Source organism: Mustela nigripes, chromosome 1, assembly GCF_022355385.1.
Source record: "Mustela nigripes isolate SB6536 chromosome 1, MUSNIG.SB6536, whole genome shotgun sequence".
In the NCBI taxonomy this organism is placed as follows: domain Eukaryota; kingdom Metazoa; phylum Chordata; class Mammalia; order Carnivora; family Mustelidae; genus Mustela; species Mustela nigripes.
In genome coordinates, this window is record NC_081557.1 from 130,234,364 (window position 1) to 130,253,432 (window position 19,069).

At 47.0% G+C, this 19,069-nt stretch overlaps 1 protein-coding gene across 1 annotated transcript in view; it reads right to left on the reverse strand.

Moving 5' to 3' along the window:
• Positions 1-19,069, reverse strand: part of GATB (glutamyl-tRNA amidotransferase subunit B) — a 97,117-nt gene that overhangs the window by 21,994 nt on the left and 56,054 nt on the right. The window contains exons 10-11 of the mRNA XM_059373773.1: positions 8,088-8,221; positions 666-744 (exon numbers count right to left, since the gene is read on the reverse strand). Of these exons, the coding sequence (XP_059229756.1) occupies positions 666-744; positions 8,088-8,221 (213 nt within the window). The remainder of the gene's footprint in view (positions 1-665; positions 745-8,087; positions 8,222-19,069) is intronic.

Below are 19,069 nucleotides of genomic sequence, written 5' to 3' on the forward strand. Positions count from 1 at the left end.
AGCACTGAGGCTTCTACTATATCCAAAGTTGAGATCAAGCCGTTGCCTTGGTGTTCTTTGTCTTTCTGGGCACTCACTTGTAAAAGTTTTCAGTGGGTGAAATCTTTCACCCAGCTATGACTGTCACCTATGAGGCCACCTCTAATGCTGCTGTTTTTGCAGCTTGCACAAACCACACAAGTGTGTAAAATTTCATCTGCTCAACGACAGGCAGTCTGTCTGACCTCATCTCAGGGGGCGATCAGGCAACGAAGACCCGTGAGCAGTAAGCCCCTAGTAGTGGCCGGGCAGCTGCGGAGGACTGAGAATGACCAGAAAGGGCCGGGGAGCAGTGCCAAAGCCGCCCCCGACCTTGGCCTTGTGGGGTGCAGGGGCCTGCACAGGCTCTGAAGCCCCCACAAGCTGCAGGCCCGCTTTTCACATAAACAAATGCCTGGGACTATTCCCCCTGGAGAGGCAAGGATGAGAAGCATATTACCCCCATCACACAGACGGGCTTTTTTTCTCTCCTTTGCTAAATGAAATGTTTCTACATTTTCGGTATAAAGACAGCACTTGCAAGCATTTAATACTTCAATTATGAAATGCACTTAGTGATGGCATTTGGCCTAAAACATTTATTGAGATAGCAGAGCAGTCCAAAACTTCAAGAAGCATGGACATACCTGTTTAGCTGCTGTGGAAGAGATGGCTTTTCGGTCCAGCAGGTTGAGTAGCTCAGCCAGTGCGGAAGGTGTCACGGGACTAGCAGCGCCCCCAGAAAGGAGAGAAAATAAATTTACATTTCATACTGTCAGCATACCCATTTATGATTATTGAGAAGCAAAGCACTTGATACTGTAGGTTTAAACAATTAAACCTACACCCAGAAATGGAAATAACATGCCAACTGGGCTCTATTTATTTATTTATTTTGTATTTTAGGATATAACCAATTTCGGTGACTAGCATTGTTTTTCTTTATTTTACTACTCAACAATAATGGCTGTTTGGCAGAAGTTGTAGCAACAGACAACTGCTCAGTTTAATTAGTCAAAAAAAGGAGTGGCTGCAAAATTCATGAACCATGACAAGAGAAAAAAAACTATACCCAAAACAAAACAACCCAGTAATTAAATATTTTCAACTGCAAGATCAGCCTAAAAATTACTTCAAACAAAAGAGCTAACAAAGCTACTTTTCTGAGTGTTTTTATGCAAATATAAGTTCTTTGTAATTGTAAGAGCTTTTCTTTAAGGAACTCTCCATGACTACCATCCCTGTCCTTAAGTGGCCTTATAGGCATCTGCAGGGACTCTGTTTACCTCTCCCGACTCACAACACAAGGGCCCAGAATCCATCACACCCATACTTTTAGGATGGGACTTATCTGCCAAGATCCCATGATAAAAGAAGGCCAAGGAGCAACCAAACCCTTAAAATGTCATTAACCTACATGAAGGGATAGGAGTGTGTGGAGGGGCGGGGGAGTGCCTAGATTATGGTGAAAAGACAACAGTGAATTACACACTTCTTTAAAATACGTGATTTTGCTACTTTTAAACACACAGAGCAATGAGGCTAATAAAATGCTGTTTATCTGAGGTCATTAGGGGACTAGTTTTAAATAGATAGGAACAACTTATAAATAGCACATTAGTGTGAATGAAAGCTTCTGAAATGCTTAAGGCCAAGTGAAAACACCTTCTGTTTATGTCTTAGTTCTCATCAATCACAATTAATTTCTTTGTAAGCTCTTAGGTAATAAAAAGGAAACTGCCACATAGCCCCCCCTTCCAGTTTCCATGAATTCCTATACCCAGTGAGTGCAAGCAAGTTCACCAGCTCCTTCTTGGTGGATTCTGGTTCAAGTACAGTGAGGTCTCATTAGGGCTGTTCCCTCAAAGCAGCTGACACACGGAGGCAGACCATCATCCTTAAAGTCTTTGTTTATCCCAAAGTATGGATAAAAGGTAATTTCAAGTGGAAACTAAGTTTGGAGACTATCTGGTGTTATTAAGTTGGTATTTGGAACATCTGTGAACCACCCTGATTCAATCACAACAGGAAGAGGGGCAGAGAGCTGGAAATAAACCAATAAATCCCCTTTTCAACCTTCCACCTTACTGACAATAAAGAATCAGGTTGTTTGAAAAACACGTATTCCTGGTGTGTTCTGCAATCCTAGAAAATGCGGTGGCTAATTAAAGTGTAGACGGTAGGCAGAACCCGTAATAAGCACTGGTGTTTCTAGAGCATGCAGAAAAGAAAAGGTCCCTTCTTCCACATGAATTGATGATATCAGGGACACGTAGACAAAAGAACAGAAATAGAACACAACATAACTAAAAATACTTTGCCTTTCATCTGATGACCTTAATTCATTAGTTAGGTCATAAAGGAACACTAAAGTATTTCCATTGACCTAACAGCATTGGCGACTTCTCTCTCACCTTTCTGTACCCACAAATGCTTGACACATTAGTCACTACTGACAAACAGTCAGTAGTATTTGTGTCACAGCACTCTTCCCACCAACAGGGAGAGCTATCCGGTATACTGCATACATTAATTCCAGATATACCAGGGCTAACCTTGAGTGAGACAATGACAAAGATCAGTACCTGTCAGGCTGACTGCAGAAGACCCCACTCATCTGTTAAATAAATAAACCATCAGATCTGTAACATAATGGCAGCAGAAGCACAAGCTACTGATTTGCCGCTCTCAGATAATGCTAGTTTCTGGACAGTGCATGTGTCTCCACTAAAGAAGAATCTGACATCAAGAGACTTAAGCTTTGTGTGCCAGCCTCCAATCCCCTGAGGCCTGCATACGTACAGAGGGATCTGTCCCATCTGCCAACTTCCTCCAGTCCCCTAGAGCTCTTTCAGATCACGACTCCATTCCCAGCTTGGATTCTGGGAGTAGACCCTCTGCCACCTCTACACCCACACACCCCTCCCCGCATCTGAGAAATGTGCGGCTCATCTCAATCCCCACACTCGTTTCATGCCAAAAGGCCACCTTCTCTGCTTCTGTTGCAATGGGACACAGGAAGCCCCCGCAGGAAGACAGAGGTACCTGGACACCCAGGTGGCTCTTGCAGCTCAGTACTCCTTGTGTTCATCTCGATGGTTTCCCTGCACCCCTAGTGGGTGCCCCAACCCAACCACCAGTTCCAGACAATCTCCTTCCCGTTTCCCTTCTTGGCACATGCCCTCACCTCTCACTTCATAAGGTTATCAGTTGAAGCAAGACCCCGGATTTTCTGTCGTGCCCTCTTCCTGCTGGTTCCATCAAACAAATCCCTTGACTCATGCTTTTAATCCCATTACTTTCCACTCTTATGGATCCCACTTGCATGTTTGTTTCCTCTCCTGGGGCTTCACAAATGCTCAGATCTACCCAATTTTGAAAACATCTTCAAGTGATCTTGGGAGTCACTTGCTTCTGCCTGGAATCTAACCTTACTTTTATCAATAAACATCTGGCATCAGTGGCTACTCTCTACCCTTGTGAGCACAGCCATGTGGATACTAATCCTAGCCCTCTACGGAAGCTCTTCTCTTTAAAAAAAATCACATCTCCTTTGCTTGTTGCCAAGCATAACCGCTTTCCCCCATTCTGCTGCACCCCAATTCTGGACTACATTTAAAGCCCCTTGTGAACACCCCATCTCCTTGGACCTCTGCATTCTCTTTCTTTTCCTTGACTGTCCCTCGTGCACTCCTGGCCCTTGTCCATATGGTTTTCTGCCTCCACCTCAGGCTGGCCAGATGAGGGAAACCCATCAGTTCCCAAGACTGCCTCTGCTTCTTCAGGGCCCAGTTCTCTGTACCACTGGGCTCAACGACTTCTCACCAAGCATGTTCTAAACTGGGGTCAGCAAACTTCTTTTGGGAAGTGTCGGAGGGCAAATGTTTAAGGCCCCGTGGGCCACACACGATCTCTGTCACATATTCGTTGTTTTGCTTTATGAGGTAATAGCCACTGTTTGCTCATGGGGCTGCCAGAACGATCCTGAATGGGCTCCAAACCTTGCAGCCCCACTCTTGGATGCTACTGCACATACCCCACCCCTGCCAGACTTCCCCTCCCTTACCTTCAGGCCCTCTTGGCGAAAAGCCCACCCTGGGTTGCAAGTCCCTCAGGAACCGCCGCCCATGGCGGACCTGGAAGTTCAGGGCACTTGACTGGACTGGACAACTGGACGGTGGCACCTGCCTGATTTCACTGTGAAGCGCCCACTCAGGGTATCTGTAATTGCCATGTTCTTAACTGAATCAAACCTGTCATTAACAGCAATTTAGAAGGAGTTAACAGAAAAACAACTTTCAAAGCACTATGCTCAAAATAATTAAAAAGCCGAGTTCAACAAGAGCTTTTCTGGTTGGAGCCTTCAAACACCAGTCTTCTGTCAGGTCTTTCAAGATGAATGCTAATTTGCAAAATCAGCTCTTGCCAGCTTGACCTCCAGAGTGTCCCCTGCCTGGTGCCATCAGACGACAACTGCTAGCGCGGCGGCGACTGGACTGCCGATCTCAGCGCTGGAAATGTTCACTCCAGCAGCTGCGGTTGTTCATTAATTACTGTTTGTTCCGAGGTGAGGCTGGGGGAGCCAACAACGTTCTTTGAACTGCGTCGGAAGAGAGCTGCTACAGAGGGCTTTGGATCCTCAGCCCTTGTTCTACAGAAACAGTGTAGCAGAACTGTTGCTTAGCCCCCCCCCCCCCCCCCCCCCGTTCCCGCTTTTGGAGCAATTCCATACAGGTTTATTCAGAACTGGGTACCCTCTGGGTTCTTAAAACTCTAGTGCTTGGGAATTGCTAGGGGAAATACCGGGGGCTCCAAGGTTACTCCAAAAGCTGATTTACCAACCTCGGCACTGTCAGCAGCTACCACCGTGGTGGACACGCAAAGCCTTAACCTCCGATGGACATATAAAGACGCTGGTCTGAAAGTCAGGGGACACGGCTACCTGTCTCAGCTGCTGAGCAGCCTGGGGTCTATCATCTTACCGTAGGTCAGGGCCTCGACTTCCTTGTCTGCTAAAGGACAGTGCTGAACCAGAAGTTGTCTGAGGTCTCTGCCGGGACAACAATTCAGTGACTCCAGGCCAACACAGTCCATCACAGCCAACAACACGGAACACCATACATTTAAAGATCAGATCTAGAGGGGCGCCGGGGTGGCTCAGTGGGTTAAAGCCTCTGCCTTCAGCTCAGGTCATGATCCCAGGGTCCTGGGATAGAGCCCCGCACTGGGCTCTCTGCTCAGCAGGGACCCTGCTTCTTCCTCTCTCCGCCTGCCTCTCTGCCTACCTGTGATCTCTGTCAAATAAATAAATAACATCTTAAAAAGAAGAAGAAGAAGATCAGATCTAGAACTCTTCCGAAAGCTCAAACAGCATCCTGGAGCCTTCCTGGCTTCTTCTGGCCAACCGGCACTTCCCTCTTCTCTGCTCGCCCATACCATGTAGAGTTGTGGAACAGAAGCACAGCTTTCTGCCTCGGACTGAAAGGCTGCCGCACGAGTCTAGTCCTCCCAGGAGGCAGCAGGCTCAAGGGAGGCAGCGGGCTTGAAGGCCAGGGTGAGGCTTCCTCGTTGAACCACGGGCTCTGCCCAGAGGGGCACTCTGCCACAAGTGTTGGAGACACGGCTGACCTCCCCGCTGACTCCACATCCAGGCCTGTGCCAGTCAGTCAGGCAGCTGTGATTTCCTGCCATCTTCCACTCTCTGCTTCCCCAGGCTGTGCTTCTCCATGATGCAAGAAGGTGCAGTGCGTTGGCATTCCCACCCTTGGCTCTCCACAGGTGTTGTCCAGGCCTCTGCCTCACCAACTCCTACCCCTTCTTTAAGGCTTTGGTACAGTTGCTTCTCCTCCATAAGCCCTTCTGGATGACTCCAGTCTTCATGGAATGGCTGCCATGTTTTCAGTGTAAAGAAACAAACCCGAAAGGACAGGACCGGAGGACATAAAGGCAACAGGTGCCAAAGGAATTCAGGGCGCTGAGGGTGGCCCTTGTTTTCATACTGAACACGCCAACCCGGCGAAGAGAAGGAAACGGATGCAGGGGGCCCACTCTGTGCCAGGCACTGTGCATTTTCCTCTCAAAACCCCTTGCAGGCAGGTACTGCTGCCATTTTCGTTCACAGTGAAGCAGTGGAGGGTCAGAGAGGGGAACTCCTCCAAGGTCACTGCTGGTAAGGAGTCAAGGAAGGAAGTGCATGGATCCCACGTGGCCACATTACGCCATACATATACACATCGCAAGCAAGAGGCTGAACATGGAGTTGGCACTGGACAGCGAGACCCTCCTTGAGCAAACACACTTCTGGAATCATGTTATCTGTGTAGGCTCGTCCCCCTCCTCCACTCTCCATGGCCGTGGGATGCTGCTGAGACAATGGCATGCCTGCTGACGGGGGGCACCACCTTCCCTTGCTGGGGCCCAGCCACCTGCCTGGGGGTCCTCATGAACACTCTCTCCCTCCCTCCCCATACTGCAATCTGCTGCTCACTCTTTCCTTCTAAAAACTTGCCTTTCCTTTGGCTTTTGTGACATTCTGTCCTAGTTTTTCTCTTCTCTGCCATTTCTTCTCAGCTGCCTCCTCCTCTGCCCACGCTTCTCACTTAAGAGTCTAGAGCATCTCCGGCTCCTTCCTTGGCCGTCCTATAAGGCCTATCCTCCCTGATTCTCTTCTGTTTCAACAACTTCAGGTACCATCTATAGGTCACTAAGTCCACGTTCTGCCTATAATGGACTACTTGCATTCCCAGAAGTAGGATGTGCCTGGACTCACCTCGAAATTTTTACATGGGCTGTTCCCTATACTAGAACCCTTTTCCCTCCTAGATTTTGCCTGACTAACCTTACTCTTTCTTCCTTCAGGCCTTAGCTTGGCTGTTACCGTCCCCTTCTCTAGAGCACCTAGCTCACTGCTTTGTCATCACCGGCTTCTGGACTGTCAGCTCTGAGAGGAGGGACTACATCTGTTGTGCTGACTGGTATTCCCCATGTTTAGCACAAAGTCTAAATAAACATGTGCTGAATAATGAACAAATGAGAACTCCAGGATTTCTACCTCCGAGATCTCCCTCGTCAGCGATAGATCATATATCTGACTGCCTCCTGGTTATCCCCACGAGGGGAATGTCTGTCCTACCGGCAGCCCAACTCAGCATGTCCAAAATGGAACCTGGCATTGTGCCCCGCCCCTTCCCTCTGAACTCATTCCTCCTCCTCTACCTCTCGTTAGGCTCAAAAACGCTGCCCTCCATTTCACTCTACTGCCCAAGTAAGAACTGGAAGCTGCGCAACATGAGATAATTGTTCTCCATCTACCTGAGCTTAGGCCCATGGCATTTCTTACAGGCACTCCTGCAACTGGCTTCCTTGTTTCTGGTCTGTTCTTCCAACCTACTCCCCCAAGGTGAAACTGGAATGGGCTTGAGATCGAAAGCTTTTGAGAGGTGCTGACAAAAGTGTTTGCACGGTGGCCTCTGGTGCTCTGTGGCTTCTTCCCGAGCTTTCTTGCTTGGTCCTTTGACACTCGGGAGTTTCTGGGTTTCCTGAGCCCCTAACACCTGCTAGCCTCGAAGTTTCCAACGGCCACTCTGTTGCCTGGAATGCCCTCGCCCCTCCCATCACCTGGCAACTCCTGCTAGGTCTTTAGGGCCTTGCTCCAGCATCCACTTCTGAGGGAAACCTCGTTTACCTTCTGGCCTCAGGTCAGGCCCCCTCTGTGTTCACTCAGGACACCCCCGACGCCTCCAGCCCAACAGGATCACACTGAGGTGCCTGCCCGTTTTCTTACAGGCCCATATCTCCCACCAGCTTGTAAACTCCTTGTCTTACTCATCTTCAACCTGCAGCCCCAGCACAATACAAAGGACAGCACAGAGAAAGACCTGCACAAATGGACAAAATTTCAGATGTGAGGGAGGACAGCTTTAGAATATGGAATTCACAGGGGGCGTGTGTGTCTTGTCAGGAGATCCTGAGGGGGAAGAGGGAGAACAAAACACTGGCCTCGTCCTACTTCAACTGCTTCTGGACACAGTTCATCATAAAGGAAAAAAGAATATCCAGACCCCACTCACCTCTCATTGACAGCAAGGTTCTGTTGCTTTAAAAAACCCAGAAAAATGTTGAGGACCCAACTAGTTACTTTTTTTGGCTCTGCCCTAGTTTCTTTTATCACATTTTGGAAGAACTCCAGTAGGCCAACTTCATTCTGTAAAGAAAGAAAGAAAGAAAAAAAAAAAAACAAAAAAACACTATATATATATATATATATATATATATATATATATATATTCCCCAAAAATGAAAAATCAGCATTCTGAAGTCAAATCTGAAACTGTCACCCTCTGCCTCCTCTGACACATCTACCTGTACTTCCCTGAACACGGAAATGTCACCAGAAAATCGTGATCACTTTCAGTAAACAGCAAGTATCTGACTTCTATCACTGTCACTGTGCATTCGTTTTAATCTAGCATTTTCTCACAGGAATGTACATGTCAGAGAGCCTGGCTTGGTGAACCAGAGTACTATGAAATCCACTCTCCTCCAAACTCATCTGCCCTCTCCCTGTCAGCCTTGCGTACCCTATGACCTTAACCCTTGAGCTGCATCCTTTATCCTTGGGCCCATGATGTTTGGGCAGAATTCCCTGTCCTTTCTCTTTCCAGGTCCATTCTCTGCTGGAAGTCCCAAGTGATTGTGAGAATAAAGAGGAAGGAAAAGAAGCAAATCAAGGGGGAACAGACGGAATATTCTACCTCTGAAAAATCAAAAGTGGATCGTAACTGTATTTATCTTCACATCGTCCCAAGAAGTGACAGAAATGGGTTTCAAATGTTTTCAAAATGAGTAAGAACCCAGGGATCCACTCAGACCACAGGACTGATGGAGGCAGCAGTGGCTTCTGGGCTTTCCGAGCCAAACTAGACACGGCTTAACCCTGTCTCTCCTCTTGCTCTTTGAAAACAATCATCAAGGGCACTTGAGGAAGACTCTAGTACGTCTCCCCCTCTCAATGGTCAGCTCTCTGAGTCAGGGGCCATTCTGTCCGGTTCACTGTGTAACTAGAGCGAAAGTGCTGGGCGATGGCAGCTACTTGGTGAGTATCTGTGGACGGAATCCAGGCCTGCCATCACCACGTGCGTTTCTAAAATATCACAAGTGAATGCTCCTTCTTTATCATGCCTTGTTCACCTTTAAATATTAGAATTGCCCCAGTGAGGCATTAGCGTCACCTCAAAGCACTCAACAAGTCCCTTCACTATAATGGCAAACTGCCAGCTCGGATCAGTTTGGCAGAACCAAAAAATCTGGCTAAGTTCAACCTTTGTTTTCCAATGAGAAAAATAAAAACACATGCTCCTCACATACGAGAAGGCAAAGCTTCCAAATGGCAGAGGGAACACATTTTTAGTAGATTTGCCTTACCTGCTGCCATTCAAATCAAACCACACTTTCCTTGACATTGTCTTTGAAACTTCATACTGTGGGTGAGGTTCTCACCCTTGCCCCTTTCAGAAAACCTTTGTTAAGGGAAAGAACTTTCTGGAAAAATAAGATACTGGGAAGAAGTTAAGACATGCAAAAAAAGAGTGCTCTGAAAGTTTAGCTGCTGTAGATGCCATAAAATATACACGGGCATACAACTTATGCTAAAGCAGAAATTTCATAATAAAAAAAAATCTACATGCCCTTTGTAACAGATAAATTCTCTGGTGACAAGCCTACTGAATAATCCCACAATCATCTCTCGAATCTCTTTTCAAGCCAAAGTTACTATTCTGCTCATGCTAAACAGGGCAAAGGCCGCCTCAGCAGCCAAAGCTTGACTGCAGATAAAGACAAATACAGGCAGAATGAAGAGGAAGCTCTGCTTAACTTATGGAAAAGTATTCAAACTTCCACAACAGTACAGCAAACCGCTGGGGAAGTAGAAAACCGCTCTCCGGCCCAAATCAGACTGGCAGAATTCTCTTTGTTCTAACCCAGACAGGCTGGCCTGCTGGTGAAAAGAGCTGTCAGAAGGAGAACTCTTTGCTTTGCCAAGGAAAGGTTTTCTAAATCCACCTAGAAATATTGCAGTCGAATTCCCAGGCTTGGCTGAGTTGCTGGGACGTGATGAATATCTATTCTTCTACCCTTGGGTGGTTTTTTTATTGGATGGATAACGTAGCAAGTCAGAGTTCTGTTTGTCTTTTTGTGTCAGTGCTGTGAGGAAGCGTCCCTGAGCTGGAACCATACTTCACTGGCCGGGGTTGAGGCGGAGGGAGGCTCAGAACACAATGGCAAGTGGACATGAAAACCTGAAGCTATCATGGGGTGAGCAACCAGCAGCAGGGCTGACAGAGGCCGAGCTACTGCCGCCCAGAGAATGATGGGTCAATGCCAAGTCGCACACAGGCTGCCTGATCAGAAGTCCGCCTTTCAAGAAAAAAACACCCCAGAATTCTAGATATGGTTTCCTTAGTTTTTCTGTGAGATCGGCAGTTGCCGATCTGGTAAGCTCAGCACAAATATCAGAAGTCCCTGTCGGACATGACAGTGCGGCCATCTGGTTTTCTCAGGAGAACAGTGAGCTGGTGATTCCCTGACCTGAAAGCCATAGGAAGAGCCACGCAGAAAGGCCACACATTAGGGAGCCCCTAACTTCCTTCTCAAAGGCGACATGCAAGTGTCTGACTCAGCACTAACCTCTCCCGCGTCAGAAAGAGCGGACGCTGCAGCTGCACAGCGCGGCCTGTCTCCTGGCCAAACGTCATACTAATTGTTCCGTCAGCCACAGCCGATGTGGCAGGGACAACCAGGCCCGTCTTTCGCATAACACCAGATAGCCTTTACGGCTCTGTGACCGGGAAGCATCCTTTTCACATTTTAATAAAATTTCCCCGCAGCATTCAATTACACCCAGAGTCAATGCCAGGTCAGCCTCCGAGATGCTCACAGGCACCCTCCACTGCTGATGGATCTGTCAGCCAGTCAAGGCAGGTGTGAGGCGAGGCACAGAATCACCCCACCTTCGTGGTCTGCCCTGGGAAGGAACCCTGATTCACCCTTGCCTTGGGCCCCGGAAGCAATGTCTTTTCTGCATGCTACTGTCTTTTCACAAAGGCTGTCTTGTACGTTCTGCCTTCGGAGATGACAAAACGTCAGAAGGCCATGCAGATGGAACAGGAGTGGGGCTGATTTCTCAACCACTGTTCTGGTTCTAAGTCCCACACCCTTTGAACCTGATGGCAGGGTAGAAATTAGCTGGCTATATTTAGAAGAATGAAACCTGATAGAGACAGCTGCCCAGTGGCAGACTCAAGAGAAGAGAAAACCCACAAAGTACCAGTTGAGAAACAGCTGATTAAGTGGCAGGGAGTGACCTGGCAGCTAAAGGAACCCCAGACTGGCAATCAGGGCTACTGAAAAAGCTTGCAGGAGTCTATCCAGAATGTGCTCCACACAGAGAGAGTGGCCAGCCCTGTGGGAAGCCGCACACGGCTGCTGCTCCTGCAGATGGTATTAACAACGAGAATACGTTTTATTTTATTATTATTATTTTTCCAAGATTTTATTTATTTATTTGAGGTAGAGAGTGAGAACACAAGCCGGGAGACAGAGGGAGAGGGGGAAGCAGGCTCCCAAATGAGCAGGGAGCCTGATGTGGGGCTCGAGCCTAGGACCCCAGGATCATGACATGAGCTGAAGGCAGACACTTAACCAACTGAGCCACCCATGCACCCCACGAGAATACATTTTAACAACAATAATAACAGGTGCTAGGCACTGGTCCAAGTGGTCTCTACATTAACTCATTTAAACTAACATTAACTCACGTAATTCTTTTTTTTTTTTTTTTAAAGATTTTATTTATTTGAGTGAGAGCTGTAGGATGAGGGCCAGAGGAAGAAGCAGACTCCCTGCTGAGCAGAGCTTAACTCGCTGAGCCACCCAAGTGCCCCAACTCCTTTAATTCTTCCTAAGAATCCTCTGGCACTAGCAGAACTCTCTCTTAAAGATGAGGACACTGAGGCGTTAATTTGTTCGAGGTTACACAGCAAGAAAGCAGCAGAACTGGGATTTGAACCTCTGCGGTCTGTGCTCCTCATCTCCATGTTACACTGCCTCTGATGAAGAAAATTTCACGTTGCTGCCTTCCTGGGGACGGAGACTGAGTCCCTAGCAGTGCCAGGCACAATGTGAAGTAACCAGCTCATCAAAAGAATGCCCTTTCCCACCACTTCCATTATTTTATTTGGTACCTGCCAGCTGTTCAAAGGTTCTTCACATATTAAAAATGTTGCAAAGGCCCTTAGCAATTAACTTAGAAATTAGGAGAAAATGGCAGGTTCTCTTTCTGCCTCTGCCAACATACACCTAGACCACCTGGCACTCTCTCCTGTGGCAGGGCACACACCGGCTCCAGATCAGGAAGGCAGACAGATACACGCCCCCCCGCCCCAGGCCACATGGAGCTTCTGGGGGACAGGACAGGATGGTGGCCAGAGTTCCCCGGGCCTCTCTTCTGTGTCCCTTCCACGCCCTCTCCTCACGGAAGGTGAGTACGCCTCAACCAAGACCCTGCCCAATTCTGAAGCATCTTCAGACCTTCCAGAACAGCTCCCACTACTGCTCACATGGTCTTGGTGTCAAGCAGATGGCACCTTACTGCATTCTAACTCTTCGGATCTGGGGACTTCACACACTGCATTACACCCAACTGGGCAGGTCGTCCCTGTAGAGGGAGCAGCGGGCTGTACGGCAGACCCTGCACCTGTGGATTGAACAACAGTGGCTTCAACCAGGTGAGGTGCCCATGTGTCATTCTGTGGAGGTACAAACGGGAACTGCTACCAGTTGCCATGTGGCAGGGGCACTGGGGCAAGCAGCCACTGAGCATTTCTGCAAATGTAAGAGGGTCCCGCATCTATCTGTGGGGCTTCTGATGGTCCCTCTTTATTCTTGTGGGGTTTGGTCACTGTTACAAAGTGAGAAAAACAACATAGACCCATCGCCTTTGTGAAAATAACACAGAATGCTAGTGTTGGGGTGGAAATGGAAATTAGATAGGGAGGCCTGGGTGGCGGTTCTAAGGAAAGAAAGCAGAAGTCATGGTGAGATTAAGGATGGATGCATTCAGTGGCGCTGGCTTGGATCTATGGTGTGAATGAGCCTTCCCTCTGCTTTTCATGGAAATAAGAAGTGGCTGTGGAAATCTTGCAGTGAGTGAGGGGGGAAAAAAGACTCATTCAGAGGGGTCTTTAGTGGGGAAGAAACTAAAGGAAGTTAATAGGTGGTGTGAGAGAGCATAGGAGACATCACTCTCACTTGAGTACGTCAGGAAGAAGCCAGAATCCTGAACCATTATGGCCACTTTCAAGAACATGGAGATCTGGAAAAGCTTGGAAATTGACCTAGAAACACCAAGGGTATACTCTCTAGTCTGTCTCATAAGATACCCAACTAGGAGGGTCTATAGTCCTATTTTGGTCCTCACAGTTTCTACTCCTGGGTCATGCTCTCAGTGGGCCTGGAAGCCCCTAAAATCTGAGCAAAACTCTGGTCCCAACAATTTCACTTGTACTTTGTTCCTAGCCAAGTTGGGAAGTACACACATCTGAGTTTAACTCAGGATACTGGTTCCACACAGAGAGGGTTCACACCTACATTGGCTTAGGCTCATGTGAAAATGAGCTTACATTCTCTGAGACACATGAGCTCTAAGAGGGATGGGAAGGAAACCAATCTGGCAATAAGACGCTTCTCTGGATAATCAGGTGATAAAAGTTGACGGCAGGCCAGCATAATTAGAAAACTGTATCTTTGAGAATGGGCCACAAGTAGTATGCTGTCAAGAAATCAATTCTGATCATGACCGCATTTCAATGTGCCCAAAGCCAGCACTGTCAGATGGGCCCAACACAGAGGGAACCGGTGCTGGTCAACAGCAGCTTTCGGGCTGTAGCTTAAATATGGCAACAAAGCTTCAACGCAGTGCTTGCTCACTGGTGCCAAGATCTGACTGAAACCTGAAACAGTGTGTTTTAATTGTCCTCATAAGGATTCAGGATGGAGGAAGGAAAGAGTCCCCATGCATCCCCAAGGCTGGGCACTCAGGACTTCACTCCTCCCTGCACTTTTGCTCCAGGGGGCAGGTCCCAGAAGGGTCAAATGAATCTGAGCCCAGAGGATCCTCATCTCTGGAAGTTCTCTGTTACTTGCATCTGAAACAAACAGACTGCTGGTTTTTCAGAAGTAAAGTTAGAAGATGCATTTTGTATTCAGTTTTACCGGAAAAAAAATATCAGTTACGTTTCTAGTGTATAGACTATAAAAGCACCCGTAAGCTGGCAAGCACTCGGTGCAATTTTATAAAACGAAGAATAAAATCAATTTCGAAAATTACACAGAGTTGAAATATGGTGAGCGACGGTGCTGACCAAATGGATTTTCCTTCAGCAGGAGTTAGAAGGCCAGTGCTTTGTTCCTCAATACGTCTAAGCAGTCTAAAACCAGTCAATATAGTTTCAGACGCCTTTTAAACTATTAGCTTTAAAGTAGTATTACCCATGAGTACACAGATATTTATCATGGGAAATTATTCTACAGACCGTTCATCCAAACAGAAAACCACACCATTTCAAGCGCACTAGAAACTCAAAGCAAAACTCTTGGAAAACAGTCCATTTAGTAATCAACCACAGTCATGATATTTTTTCTGCTTCTTGGTCCCTGGAGACACCTTCACCTTTTTCATGGTGTCAGAAACAAAGGATTATGGCTTCAAATGGGGAATAACCAGCTGGGGAAACACAAGTTGTTCAAATAAGACTACACATCTTGAAGCTGAATACAAATACAGACAGACACGTATGGCAGCACGGGTCACTAATCCGGAGGGTCACAGTCACATTTTCCCAGTCTCACTGGGGCCATGCTGGATTTTTCTTAAAATTCTGTCCTCCGCAGCCCTCAATGTGTTGGTGGCTATTCGGTGCCTGTGCTCTTCTCCCTGATAACTTATTCTAGGGAGTCTGCTTGGCTGACTTTAGATTTTCTTAAGATTCAGGGAAGATTATGCTCTGTCACTCATCTTCGGGGTAAGGGAATCATTCTCTCCCCTCTTTAAGCAATGGAGGGTAACAGCACCAGCTGCCTTTGCAGGGCCCTCTCAGCTCCCAGGTGTCAGAGGTGGGAGCTAAAACCAAGACTGTACTGCCTGTCTCTTAGTCGGTGTTTCAACCCATTGCCCAGCAGGGCTACTTAGGAGAAGGAAAAGCAACCTGGAAAACATAAAAGCTCTTCCACCTGAAAACAGCACAGGGCGCTGTGACAAGGACAGCAGGCCCTCAAGAAACACTGGATTGGGGATGCCTGGGTGGCTCAGTTGGTTAAGTGTCTGCCTTCGGCTCAGGTCATGATCCCAGCATCCTGGGATCGAGCTCCACATCGGACTCCTTGCTCGGCAGGGAGCCTGCTTCTCCCTCTGCCTCTGCCTGCCATTCTGTCTGCCTGTGCTCTCTCTCTCTCTGTCATAATAAATAAAATCTTAAAAAAAAAGAAAAGAAAAGAAAAGAAAAGAAAAGAAAAGAAAAGAAAAGAAAAAGAAACACTGGATTGGGAATGCTGTGCCATTCCTCCACTAAAATCTTGACAAGATGGACATCTTTCCATTTACTGAATTCATACACAGCTGGCCACCCTGTGAGCTTGTATCTGGTCCTTACCAAGTGCCTACCATGTGCTGGCCATGACATGACTGACAGGCAAAATCATCCCACAAACCCCACAAACCCCACACATTCTGCCCTCTCATGGAGACCTTCTCAGTGATTCACTCCGAAGGAGCCAAGAACCTACCGCAGCAAGTTTAAGGAACAAAACAAAGTTACGGAGGACAGTTTACATCTTTTTTTGTGACTTAAATTTTCTACTTGGAAAACGGACGCAATTTCTCCTTTTCTTTTCTTTTTTTTTTTTAAAGATTTTATTTATTTATTTGACAGAGAGAAATCACAAGCAGACGGAGAGGCAGGTAGAGAGAGAGGAAGGGAAGCAGGCTCCCTGCTGAGCAGAGAGCCCGATGCGGGACTCGATCCCAGGACCCTGAGATCATGACCTGAGCCGAAGGCAGCGGCTTAACCCACTGAGCCACCCAGGCGCCCCAATTTCTCCTTTTCATTGGAGTTGACTGATTTTCACTAAATTTAGGAGAAAGCACGTTTTCTTTCTTTATAAGGCAGCCTGACATCTTAAAACCCAATCGGGGGCACATTCTATGTGCAGACAAGCAGAAGAGCTTAGAAATGTAAATAAAGCCTGGGCTCTGTAGTCAGTGCAGACCACTGAACTGCCAGACCACGGAACCACAGGCCTGCCTGTTACTTTATGTCCTGCACTCCACCATGGTTGATGTTTCCCCATCTGTAAAATGGGGAGAACAATAATATCTACCTCCAACAGTTGTTGTAAGGGTAAATTAAAAAGTGGCCCATGGATGGGGTGCCTGGGTGGCTCAGTGGGTTAAGCCTCTGCCTTTGGCTCAGGTCGTGGTCTCAGGGTCCTGGGATCGAGCCCTGCATTGGGTTCTCTGCTCGGCGGGGAGCCTGCTCCCTCTCTCTCTGCCTGCTGCTCTGCCTACTTGTGATCTCTCTCTCTGTCAAATAAATAATAAATGAAATCTTTAAAAAGAAAAAAAAGGTGGGATGTTTCGGTGGCTCAGTTGGTTAAGTGTCCACTCCTGATCTCAGTGTTGTGAGTTCAAGGTCCCCGCTGGGCTCCATGTTAGACCTGGAGTCTACTTTAAAAAAAAAAATGTGCCCCACCATAAACCACAGAACATACTGTCAGCAAGCAGCCATGTTCTCATATTGCTTGCATTCTCCGAATTTGTTTGCATTCTCCGAATCAGGTAAGGCAGTGTTTAAGAAGTGATATCCCCACAGACGTTGCCCTGGGATTATCTGCTAAGAAAAATGCACATGCGTATCATCTAGGTCATTCTTGTGATCACTCCCGGAATATACTGACTCAGAGAAGGACTTGCTATGCTACTAGAACCTCTCGTTTTTCAGGATCCTAAAACCTGCATTTCTATTCCTTAAGGCTTACAAATGAGGTCAGCAATCAAGGCAACATAACACAAGACAGAGAAGCAAGGTTAACTAAATAGGTTGAAGCTTCGGGTGGGGCAAGATACTTTTTATGTGACCAAACAGTAATACAGGTTTTCTGTCAGGAGGGAACTGTCAGGAGGGTTTGAGAGAGAAAACCAGGATGTAGACTGGATTTAATGTCCTAACAAAACCAGTTCAGAAAACAAGAGTGGAGGGCACCTGGGTGGCTCAGTGGGTTAAGCCGCTGCCTTCGGCTCAGGTCGTGATCTCAGGGTCCTGGGATCGAGTCCCGCATCGGGCTCTCTGCTCAGCAGGGAGCCTGCTTCCCTCTCTCTCTCTGCCTGCCTCTCTGCCTACTTGTGATCTTTCTCTGTCAAATAAAATAAATAAAATCTAAAAAAAAAAAAAAAAAAAAAAAGAAACGAGGATGCTTTTATCAGGAATGCTGTTTCTTCTGGGACTTCCATGACTATTGTCATAATATCACTGGTCCGACCATTCACGAATAAATATTCACTGAGTTCCTACTAGGTGCCAGACATTACTGTAAGTGCTAAAATACTAGAGTTCTATAAACATGGAGCATAAATTACCAATACATAACGTGGGGCTTTCCGCATCATAAGATGACAAGGCAAATTACAGACTAGAGTTGAATTCTGCGGTTTTTAGTCCATGTGGGTCAGGCACACGAATGAGGGTTGGCATGCGCCTTAATGCCTCACGGAATCAGCAGTTCGAAGGCACAGAGCATGGAGCCGAAGCTCTGCAAAGCACACCTCCACTGCTGTGATTTATCTAATGAATACTCCTGGGCACTCTTTAAATTGAAAGATGGTTCATTAGATTTGTGCATCTGCCCTTCTCAGCAATCTGTTGTGTTTCTGATGAAGGCAGGAAAAAACATGAACATATCATTTTTGGGTCTGAGTAGCTCAGCTTTCAATGATTACAAAGTCATAAAGAGCTCAGGATGCCCACTTTCAGGGAAATAATTTCTCTGAATCATTCTCTTTCCACTGCTATTAAGGTCTCTTTACACTCAACTTGGAAATTTCAAGGACTAGCCCTTTATAAAACAAAAACAAAAACAAAACTAATCACCTAACACAAGATCTGAAAGCTATAAAAATAAGCACATTTTTAAGATATTAAAAGTCCCTTCAAAACTGGTTCAAAAATCACCTCCTTGTGGAATTTTTCCCCTTTTGTTCCAATCAAGGTAATCACTACCTCCCTCGTTAGCTGTGTCGTGTGTGTGTGTGTGTGTGTGTGTGTGTGTGTACTCTTGGAAAACAAAGAAACACCTTTTTGAAGATCTTTGTCCCCGACTACCTGCCACACAGGAGATGCAAAACAAAAGTTGTGTACTGAACAGATGAAAGACAGGTTCCCCTCAGCAGGACCTTAAACTCTGAACCACTCTCTGGGCAACCTCAGCAAACGTTTATTAAAGGTCTCCTGTGAAGGACACAATTGTGGAGCCTGGGACCCAGATATGAACAGGAAAATGTCCCTGCCCTCAGAGGACTGACTCTCCCCGAGGAGCCCTCTACCATCATGTGCTCATAAGGGGCCAATCATGACAGTGCTAGAGAGATGCTCTCTGAAGGGAGCCTATGTTTGCAGATCATGCAGATAATGCCATGGAGAGAAATAACCATATTCCTGAAAGGAGTTTCTGAAAGGTCTTTTCACAAGAAACCTGGGTTTTCTTCAGATGCTACCTCCAACGGCTGCCTCTGCTCACCTGGTAGAAGGCCAAACAAAGACAGATAACTACCATCTTGGAGACTCTGTCCCAGTCCTCCCATCCCCTGTGGGATCTGGCAGTTATAAAATGCAGGACAGGAATTTAGCATTTAGAATTTAGTACGGAATTGATTTCCAGTGGGCTGGAAATTCATCACACAGTAGGGAAGACAGACAGGACTAAACCTCAGGTGGGTTAAATC